The 11331-nt window shown below is 49.7% G+C and overlaps 1 protein-coding gene across 1 annotated transcript; it reads right to left on the bottom strand.

Moving 5' to 3' along the window:
* Nucleotides 1–7482: 7482 nt before the first annotated feature.
* Nucleotides 7483–11091, bottom strand: LOC136546389 (purine permease 3-like). Its single transcript, XM_066538372.1, has 2 exons — nt 10216–11091; nt 7483–8229 (listed from the first exon to the last, which is right to left on the bottom strand). Exons 1-2 carry the CDS (start codon nt 10951–10953, stop codon nt 7876–7878), a joined length of 1092 nt encoding a protein of 363 aa, XP_066394469.1. The 5' UTR covers nt 10954–11091; the 3' UTR covers nt 7483–7875.
* Nucleotides 11092–11331: the final 240 nt, after the last annotated feature.

An 11331-nucleotide genomic window follows, 5' to 3' on the forward strand; every position in this document is an offset into this window, starting at 1 on the left:
GGCAAGGTCCTAGTGAGGTGATTGAGATTTTAGAATCCCAAAGAGAGCCCTCATTAGTGAAAGCAAGAGTAGCGAAGTGTGTATCCACCCTTCTCATTAGGCTTGTCGTGGTTAAATGAGAGTTTGTGCTTGTTACTCTTGGTGATCGCCATCACCTAGATGGTTTGGTGGTGATTGAGAGCTTGGTGATCACCCGATGGAGCTTGTGGATGACCCAACTCAAGTTATGAGCGGTTGTGGGTGATTCACCGTGATGGAGTGTCAAAGAATCAACCCGTAGAGAGCACTTGATCCTTGCGCAGATCAAGGGGGAGCTACACCCTTGCGTGGGTGCTCCAACAAGGACTAGTGGGGAGTGGCGACTCTCCGATACCTCGGCAAAACATCGCCGTGTTTCTCCTTCTCTCTTTACTTTGAGCATTTACTTTAAGCAATTCAATTCTTGTCATTTACATTGATAGAATTGCCATGCTAGAGTAGGATTGGAACATAGGTTGCTAACCTTTTGTGCGGTAGATCAATAGAAACACTTTCTAGGCATAAGAGGTTAATTGGGCTAACCATAGGACTTAATTATTGCAAAGAAATCTAGAATTAGCCCAATTTACCCCTCTCTTGGGCATCTTGATCCTTTCACTTGGGATGCTCCGGAGCTCCAATACTATCTCAGTCCTATCACTAGGGACGAGTCAGAGGAGTATCGCTGCAACATTCCTCTTATTTTCTTCCACGTGGTCGAGATTCACTTGCCCGTCAGGGTCTATAGACAGTTTAGAAGAATGATAGGCTGCCCACCACCGCTTTACTCCACCAACTAAGGATTGCACGGGTGCGTTATCGATTAATAACAAAGCTACAATTTTGAGATGTGTGTGGTACAACTAACATCGTTTTGTTGTAGGTATGACCATAGGAAGAGGTACAAGACCAAGGATTGGCGCGTGACACACAACACGCACATCCACTTATGGGAGACCAGGGAACGACAGCCAGTCCATGCGGGTCCACATGACCAGGACACCTTCGACGAGTACCTGTGGTGGCTTCATAGGTCTATAAGGACACATATCAAACCCCCATACATTGAGGAGGCGATTGACGAGGACTCGGAGGAAGATGTCATCGAAGATGTGTATGACGTTACCACTAGGGAGGACACATAGCTACAGAGAGCCCTGCTTCAAAGATACGTGGTAAGACACTTGAATGGTACAATTTGTTATCCTTTTGGTATTAAGTTTGTATACTAAAACTGGCCAACCGTGTTTCTATACTCAGGTGACACAATTGTTAAGGATGTCCAATGAAGCAGTGTTTCGGCTTCATGAGTCTAGAGGGCAAGGGCCAGGCGTTCTCACAACTTTTGTGGAGGTAAACATAAACTAGTCTGTTCCAAAAATGTTTCTTTAGTGTATATGCGTTTGGAAAATGCACTAACTTTAACGTCTATTTATGCAGAAGGTGAAGAAGAGTTGTAGGAAGCTAGCTCAGAAGCTGAGCTGCATGGACACTCCTTATGAGGAACCGCCACTCCCAACGCGGTCGGGTGGCACGTCTTCAGCCTCTTTTAGGACACCAGCCGACTCTTCTCAGCCGATGACAGGTGCCACTTTCGCGGTGCGTATACCACCACATCATAGAGCTAGGAAGGACCCTGCAACCGAGGACAACAAGGACAACGATGACGACGACCCTCGGGCTTCCGCAGATAGCACGACCAGTGGGATGATTGGCTGTAGGACAAGATCAGCATGTGTCAGCTAGGTGGTGCCCCACTTAGTACCCAAGGAGCCTCATAGGTACTAACAAAGGTAGATTCTTTAAATACGTAAGCTACATTAACTAACGATCATAAAGAATTCTAAGTAATCGTGTATATCATATACTTGCAGGGCACGAGCCGTACGCACTGGCAACATGACCATACCAACATTGGCTACACTCCCAATGTGTTGCCAACAAATCCGAAAAGACAGAGGCGTCCGAGGGATCCTTACACTCCTGGGTCTTAGTTTGTTAGGTCGAACTATTATTGGCGTCCGAAACTTGCAGGCTTAGTTGGTTATGTTATGTCGAACTTATGTCAAACCAATGAAAATGTTATGTGGCAGCTTGTCAACTTGTGCACGGACTTCATTTATTTGCTTCATATTTGTTTCAATGCGTCGCGGCATCACTGCATGCGAGATTAAGTAGCAACTAGTTCAGAAACCGGTAGTCCCGGGGTATCCCGATGCCGGTGGCCGGCGTCTTGCGCGAGGGGTCGAGGAAGCCGGGGTCTATGGCCGTGTCGCCGCCGATCCTACAATATGGGGCCAAAAGCCAAATAAATAAGTTCCCTTAAAAATATTCGTTTCAATTCGATCAAATTTTTCGTAATCAATTAGTTAACATGGTGGTTAACCGTATTATGAAAAACAGAAAAAAAATCATTGGCGTATCAAATTCTCTATTCGGCCATGAAAAAAATTCAACAAAAGACAGAAATAAATCCACTATTGATTTTACGTCAAGCAATACTTAGAATAACTCCCACTATCGACGCGACGTGTTCTGATTAAACCGTCTATGTACCACCGGGCGAGCGACGGGCGCAGCGGCCAGGCGGGCTTGCTGCTCGGGCAGGCAGGACTGGCCGTGGGGTTTTATTTGGCTCTACCGCGCCACGGATTAGGGCGCTGCACTGCCGCGCCAAGGTCGGTGGCGCGGAAGGCCCTGCCATGTCAACGGTCAGCGAATCCGGTCACCGCCACATCAGCCCTCTGTCGTGCCACCATGCATGGTGCGGCACAGGCATTTGGCCACGTCAGGATAATAGGCGTGGTCAAAAGTGTTAGTTTAAAAAAATAGGCAGTGTTAGATTTAAAATTAGTTTTCAAAAAGTGTTAAAATTAAAAAAAATCCACTCCGACAGAGCGTTCGACCGTCAAATGTTTAGCACATGAGAGCGTCTGACCTTCCCATGTTTTTTAGCTAGACTAGATGCATGGCTGTCTCTGAGCTTGTTAAGAGATACTTCCTCTATGGCTCTATCCCATAAAAGGATTCGTATAGAATATTAGCAATATTTATATATCTATAAATAAGTTTATTATGAAATATATTCAATAATCTATTTATTGATTGCATGCCTCCACACTAGGTGGCCACATGTGCCCCTTCCTCACCAAAGTGGAAATTCCACATGCCCCTATGGACACCAGGCTTATCTTGAACGGTAGCAGGCATCAAGATTCGCGCCGGGGAGGAGGGGGGAGGGGAAGAAGACCGGTACGGTGCCAGCGGCCGGCGGCCAGCGGTGGCGGTGGGCGACTGACGATGTGAGCGGGGGCTGATGGACGTTGGGGTTAGCGGCGCTGGAGTCGAGTGCGCTGGAGCTAGGAGCGCCGGGGCCACCGGAGACGGGCACGACGGCAAGCGGCGACGTGCGAGTGGGGATGGATGGGAGAGGAAGCAATTAAAAATAAAAAGGGAGTGGGACCCACGATGAGATCGATGGCTAGGATAAGCCTTGTGGTCGCAAGGGCATGTGGGGCTGCATTTTTGCTTCCTCACTAGTCCCATGCGCCCTATACTCGTCGGTCATGTGTGCCCCTCCCTCGCGGTTGCGCATGCTTCGAGTCCCATGCTCGCCAGCAACGCCCCTGCCCCCACGCTCGTTGTTCATGTGTCGCCTCTGCACTCACTGCTGCACGTGCCCCTCCCTCGTCAACCCCACGCCCTTGCTCCTACGCTCACCGTTTGGGCACCGCCCCACACTCGGCAGCCCTACCTCCATGCTCTTCGAGGGAGAGATATTAGAGCAAGGTGGCATCAACCTCCGTCTAGCACGCACGAGCACGGGAGGAGTTGTGGTGGTCGGTGAGTGAGAATGATGTGAAGATGAGCACAAGGATCTCATCAAGAGAACGAGTTGTTATTGTTGCTATCACTCCCGCCCCCCCTTCCCACCTCAATAACCTGCATCGATGTGTCAGGCGCAACTACTACTACGATAATGGCGCCACAAGGCAGACCCTCGCCTCCTTGACCTCACGCCACCACCGAGATCTGTCCCACCCATTCTGCGTTGATCTACACAAGGATAAAGGGACAAGATTGTCCACCGGAGGCCGGAGTTCATGGTGCTCTCGTGTTTGGCGTGCGCATGCGTTGCTTTGGCAACGCCGCCACGATGCCCCGCTGCTCGCATGTGCTCATCCATTAGCCGGTGAACATTCACCTCGGGCTGAAGGGGGATCCATTCCTAAGAGAAGAAAGAAGGGAAGAGGTTAAATAAAAAAAATACATTCCACGTTGGTGTGACACATCATCAAGGAATGCACATATGTATTATAGATCTATGATGTACCACTTAACAAGTTTAGGAATAAAAAATACTTGTTCAAAGTTTGTAGACCAAATGGCATCCCTAACAAGTTCAGAAATTGTTCATGAATTTAACTCCTTTTTTCCATCTTGGAATTAACCTTTTCATGTCTGGCGAGCCGCCGGTGCTAACCATATAATACTGGCTCCAAAGGGCGTGACAGAAATTTCTCGAGGCCTAAGAATATTGAACTATTACACGGTTCAAGCTTCAAACTTGGGGGGGATGGATTAGTAGAGATGATCTCTATAAGAGCACCTGCCGCAAATTTACATGGACGACGCTCTGGGTGACTGTTTCTGTGCTGAGCAGTGAGCATTGAGCATGCGGCTTGCATTTTTTCGAACGGAACATCTAGCGCCCGGACGTCTGGACGGAGCTAGCGTCCGAACGCCCGTGCCTGTTGCGCCTGCTTCACGTGGGGTCTACGCTGCTCCATGTCCCGCATCTGCACCGTGGCCCGTGCTACTTCATGTCTCGCGCCAGCACCTTGGCCCCCACGCACGTCGTGTCCCGTGTCCCGCACCATGGCTTCCACTCCACACCCACGCCATGCAGGCGGGCCTAGCAGCTACAACAGGTGGCTGCTGCAGATGGGTCCCACTGTAACATGTGCAACATCAATATCTAATTTTACAACATCTAGATGAACACTTGCAACATACGTTCAAAACAATTGAAACACTTGCATCATACGTCTAAAAACACTAGGAAAACACATTTGTAGCCATAAATATATGCAACATCCAGATGAAACACTTGCAACATAGGTATAAAACACCTGAAACACCTGAAACATACGCTTGTAACATTGCAACATCCAGATAAAACACATGCAACATACGTTTGAAATAGATGAAATATTTGGGACATACACTTGAAAACACCATTGCAACATGTGCAACATCCCGATCTACTTTTGCAACATCTATATAAACACACTTGCAATATACCTCTGAAACATTTGAAACACTTGAAATAGACGCTTGCAACATGTAGTTTCAGCGCAACATCTTCTTACTGCTTGGGAGAATGGATCCTCATTGATGTGTGGAGTTTTATCCCGGCCATTGCGGGCTACACGCAAGCAACTTCAGCCCCGGGCACAACGAACTGGGTAGGTGGGCCCGAGATGTGCGTGGGCAAGCTCCACGCAGGCTGCCGTGAGCTGCACGGGGGCGAGCTCCACACCTGGCCGCAACGAGCTGGGCAGACAGAGGCGGAGGTCATCCTGGCTGTCCATTAGGCGTCCGGGTCCCGTGGTGGAGTCGGTAGCGGTCTCCCACACCATAGGCGGGCGGCGTAGCGTGGCCCGTGGAGCTCGTGCGTACACGGCTAGCGGCAGCGCTTGACGCTCGTGCGGACACGGGCGCTAGCAGAGCTCGTACGTACGCGACCAAAGGGCGGGCGGTGCGGTGGAGCCGATACGAATGTGGAGATAAGATAGCGCTCTATTTTCTTTTTTTTTTTTTGGAAAAATCGTGTATGCCGATTAGGGGAGCAGGCCTGTGGCCCGGTCCGCAGCACAGCTAGCCGCGTCTGGATTGACCGACACAGAACAGACATCCATGGTGGTATTTTTTCAATTATTTCTTCTAAATTGACTCCCTCCGTCCCAGAATATAAGTCGTTATGGGATACATGCAGGTCAAACTTTCTCAACTTTTACTAGGTTTATAGAAAATACGTGCAACATTTATATCTTCAAATAAGCTTATTATGAAAATATATTGAACAATCTATCTAATGATATTAATTATGTATTATAAATATTAATATCCTTTTATATATAATTGGTTACAAGTTAAAAAAAATAATTTCTCGAAAAACGCGAACGACTTCTATTTTAAAACAGTGTGTTAAGTTCCATGTGTTAGATGACTGAGTATAAACAACTATAGTGAATCTAACTAAGCTACGGTTGATTCGTAGGTACGTCCCATCGAGTTTTTTTTTCTCCCACTGGCCACTGTAAAGTCATCAAATTTAGTTTGTTTGATTTGTTTTTTTAGTTAGAACAGTGTTTTTCTTTCATAATAATTTAGCTAGAATAGTATTTTTAAGCCAGTTTCAGTCGAGATTCAGCGAGCCGAATGAGACCTCTGGGTGTCTGTTTCTGTGCTGAGCAGTGAGCATTGAGCATGCGGCTTGCGTTTTTCTGATTGAGCATGCCATCTATCGTCCGGCCCGCAGCATTTCCTCCCAAAGTCGCACACTGACGGCTGACCTCACTGGATCACGACGATAGTACTAGATCGGAGTAGATCCATTAACCATTATGGCGTCACGTCCGTGCACGCCGTGCGCACCTGACCAACGAGAGCCGGCTGCAGCCTTCAGGTTCGGCGGCGGAACAGTCCATCGTCCTCGTCCCACTCCCACGACATCCCTGCCTTATCCAATTAGGGTGTGTTTGTTCAAGAACCGATCATCTATGGATTTCGAAATATGTTTGTTTAGTTGGATGGATAAGACGAGTTATTTTTCTGTTTGATTGGATGGATGAGATTGTATTAGATGAGAATACTTGACTAATTATATCTATTATTTAAAAATAATAACTAATTATATCCTAATAAATATGCACTAACACTAATTTGTTATTATAATCGCTAATTAAAAATAAAATATGTTAATTAGCACTATACTACTCTAATTGTCACACAAAATATGCGCTAATCAACATGTGGATATCCTCCCGTCAAAATTTTGAGGATCAGAATATCTAACATCTACCCAAAATATTCTCTATTGTCGATATCCCTTCAGTTTATCTATCTAACCAAATAAGCTGTATCCATGATATCCTCCTGGGGAACCGACCGCTGAATTCGCACCGCCGCACTGCCCAGCCCACATCCCAGAGGCCATGGTGGCATCTGTTCCCGATAACGATAGAAGCAGTGCCCAATCCCAGTAGCTGATTTAGGCCCTGGTTTATCCCATATTCAACTTGTTCAGCTCATTTTTTAGTTAAAATAGTATTTTTCTCTCACAACAATTCAACTAAAATAAAGTTCTTCAGTTAGTTTCAGTCAAGTTTGAGACCAACGAACGGGGACGAGATCGGTGCAAGACTGCAAGGTACTACAGTGTAACTATAGCAACAGAAATGAACACAAACAGACATTTCTTTCTTTTTATATATTCGTTCAGATCAGATCATTCCTGGGATGGGCCCACAAAGTACACCGATCGATCCATTTGCCACGACTCCAAATGTAGGTAACTATCCAGACGTGGTGGTACTGCCACGGTACCTCCATGCACCATGCAGTACGCTATTGCCCAATGCCCACTGTGTGAACAGAAGAGCGCCACACGCGACAGCTGCAGGTGACACGACTGACGACGACTCAGGACGCCATCCACACGGTCGCCGCAATCACAAACATATACTACTACATACAGAGAGTACAACGGGGAAGGAAAATCGAAGAGGCCAAACAAAGCCTCTCTCATCGACGACGTACGTCCACAGCAGCAGCAGCATAGTGCACGGACGATCACGGGGCCGCCGGCTGGGCCTCCGCCGCGGCGGCGGCGCCCTCCCTCTTCTTCTTGGCCTGCTTCTTGGCCTCGCTCCACTCGCCGTAGGAGTAGGAGGCGAGGCCCCAGAGCGAGAGCACCAGCGCCACGCCTTTCTCGCTGCTGAACTTCTCGTGCAGGAAGATGACGGCGGCCACCTCGGTCACCGGGATGAACACGGCGATGAGGATGCCCGCCAGCAGCGTGTGCACGCAGAAGATGACCCCCACCGCGCCTAGGAAGAAGCACTGCCACAGCACAGCCGACCACACCAGCACCGTGTAGTACCGGCTCTCCCCCAGCTCGTACTGCCTCGCCTCCCTCGGGATCGCCTGCATGCGCATGCGCGCGCGAAGACAACGACAGAGTGATCAATGGTTTTTTTTTTTTTTTATCAGGCGAATGGATAGATATGCAGAGGTTTCAGTAATCTGAACATAGCTAGTAACGACCAAGTTTTACTTTTCTTTACTGTGTGCATCATGCAGCCATGCGCGTAAAAGATAAACAGAAAGGGGGAAGTGTCTGGACAAAAGTATGGTCATCTTTATCCTTGAAAAATATGTCATGTACTGACTAGGTATGCACCTCATCTTTTTCCAAAAAGAAGTACAAGAAGAAGAAGAAGAAGTGTTGATCGTGAACTGCCCTACATTGCATTCCTGTTACTATCCCTATCAGACTATCAGCGTGCGTATCAGCGTATGTATATAAATAAACCAGCTTTATCCCATCAAGACGCAAAGTTTGAACTGCGAAGTGCGATGCTCGGTGAAACGCTTGCACCTGTCATGCGCCGCCGCCAAGGATACAATGCTAGGTAGGTGACCAGAGCACAGTGAGTCACTCCTCACTGATGTTCATGCTTTCTTCAATCATCGTCCTCACCTTTCGCTGATGGGATGGAAGTATTGCATTACTACCCAACCCAACCCTTGATGAAGGGCAAGGGGGCCGGGCCCTGAGTCCTAGTGCGTGCTGGTGATCCGTCCTTTTGTATGCTCTATTGATATACGCCATTGTTAGTGGAGGAGCATATAGGCTCACCTACCGCATCGATTATTCCGACCAGAGACATCTCGCGCAGTCGGATTCATATATATCTCGCGCATTTCGGCTAATGAGCTAGCAGATGATTTGCTAGCTATTTCCATTTTTTTTCTGTTTCCACTAATGAGCTAGCTAGCAAATGATTCGCTGAAAATGCCCTTTTGAATTGCTCGGCGTGCACCTCATCAGATGATTGGGGATAAAGCCATCACGGGAGCTAGAGGGGGTAGGACGCAGGAACAATGGCGCTAGTCACGGGCAACTCATGGTCGTCACCAACTACAGCTAGTTAACCACACTATCGTTTTCCCCTGGTACAGTACAAGTACATGGGAGTACCGAGTACCTCTGCACAGTCCCAAGCTCAGAATCAAAAGGCAAAAGCTTATCTAAGTTTCCACTCTCTATGATGAAGAATTGAAGAGCATCCAGACGAAAAAGCACTAAGAAGACACACTATGGCATGACCATCAAAGGTGGAAGGATTCAACGGACGAGCTTATTTGCCTTTCGAGCCATGATCTTTGTCACGGTCTCATCTCGCACAGCAGGAAACCTCAATAATTTTGATTCCTTTGGAACGAAATGAACAGCTTTGCGCCCTTTTCTCTCTATTCCTCTCTACGTGAAGAATTTCACCACTAAAACTGTGACGGAGATCCGCGCAAAGAAATCGAGTAGTACACAGCGACAGGCTCTCAAACGGACGCCACAGGCAGGCACGGGTGCCGCGCGCCTGACGAGTCGCTGGCCGTTTCCACTCATCCACTGTGGGCGATTTGCGGCATGCATGAAGACTGAGCCAGGCCTGCTGATCGGCAGTGAGGAACTGGTGGCCACTGTTGCGAATCCTGCCGGCAAAATCTGGCGCCTGTGTCGGTGCCGTTACGAACCGGCTGATTAAGGCCGTACACTGGTCTTGTCAGTTTCATGATCCAAATTGGTAGAGCTAACCATGCAGACGGTCAAACAAGACGCGAATTCTAGTGCATGCTAATCAGATGATACAAAATCTCTATTTTAAACACCGGAAAACCAGGGAGGGAAAATGGCGCAATTCCTAGTTTCCTCCCACAGCAATCTTGCCACCAAGACAGGACTTGAATCATTGCAAATGGACATCTACTACGTCAGCGTAGTTTGGTTGTTTCTTGTTATCGTTTCGTTGGGACTTGGAGCTAGATACCAAGACATAGAGATGGTGAAACTACTCTACGAGAGGTGGTTAGCGTGTAGGAGTAGCAGGCGAGCGACACGTGGGAACTCACCTGGAAATCCTTGTTGACGATCATGCCTACAGTGCAGAACGCGGTGGCGAAGAACCCCATCACCAGCTGCATCTCCACCACCAGCGCGTACGACACGGCGCGGCCGCCGCCCGCGGCGCGCTTGTACGCGAGCTCCACCAGCGGCAGGACGAGGCCGTAGAGCGCGGCGGCGCCGAGCGTCAGGGTGAAGCCCAGCCAGTACTGGCCCCTGGTGACCCCCGGGGGCCGGTCCGACGAGACGTGCAGGGCCAGCACCACGGCGCCCACCGTCAGCAGCGCCACGGCGTTCACGGACGCCGCCGTCAGGCGCTGCCGCACCACGAGGAACGCGAAGAACACCGTGAACGCCAGCTGCGTCGAGATCAGGATCGCGGACGTGGACACGGGGAGGTACGCGAGCCCGTAGGCGTAGATGAAGTCATCCACGCCCGTCGCGACGCCGAGCGCCATGGCGGCTAGAAGGATCCGCGGCGGGGTGAGCAGGACCGGCGCGCCCCGGTCCCGCGCGCGGCGGGCGAGGAACGACGCCGCCACGGGAACCACCAGCAGCGGCCAGCCGCCGGTCTCGAGCCACGCGGACAGCCACTGCCGGTGGCCGCCCTTGCTGAAGTAGAGGCGACTCAGGAGCGGACCGCCGATGGCTCCCAGCGCGAGCATCCCGCAGTTGAGCGCCACCAGAAAGCGGTGCATCGCCTTGCCGCGCGCGGGCGGCGCGTCCTTGCGCGCTTCTACGTCCATGGCGCTGCGGCTGGCTCTGCCTGCGCACGTCTGCGTCTGCCCGCGCGAGACGCAGTCACGCACACGAGGGTGGCTGGCGTGTGAGGCCTGCCTTAGGTGTGGAATCTAGCACGGCGCTTTGGATACAACGAATGATGTCGACGCCGGCAGCGGATTAATTTCATTCCTTGTAGACGCGAGCTGTGTGCACCGGATCCTATTTACGTGCAAAGCACCCATGGGAGTGTGATTTTCTTAAACTAATTGCCGATTTTGTTTTCGTATGTGATGATCCAAAGGGTCGCCATTTCAAAATTACTAGAAATATCTGTGCAAGTTTATCGGGGCAGCTGTCTCTGTACGTACTTCCTGACGACCACGTATATTTGTACATAGCTA

The sequence above is a fragment of the Miscanthus floridulus genome, chromosome 3 (genome assembly GCF_019320115.1).
Source record: "Miscanthus floridulus cultivar M001 chromosome 3, ASM1932011v1, whole genome shotgun sequence".
Classification (NCBI taxonomy): domain Eukaryota; kingdom Viridiplantae; phylum Streptophyta; class Magnoliopsida; order Poales; family Poaceae; genus Miscanthus; species Miscanthus floridulus.

Excerpts from the sequence above, each read along its gene's own strand:
- LOC136546389 (XM_066538372.1), bottom strand. The coding sequence starts at position 10,953 with ATGGACGTAGAAGCGCGCAAGGACGCGCCGCCCGCGCGCGGCAAGGCG. Across the intron at positions 8,230-10,215 it reads TCGTCAACAAGGATTTCCAG|GCGATCCCGAGGGAGGCGAG; the intron begins GTGAGTTCCCAC and ends ATGCGCATGCAG.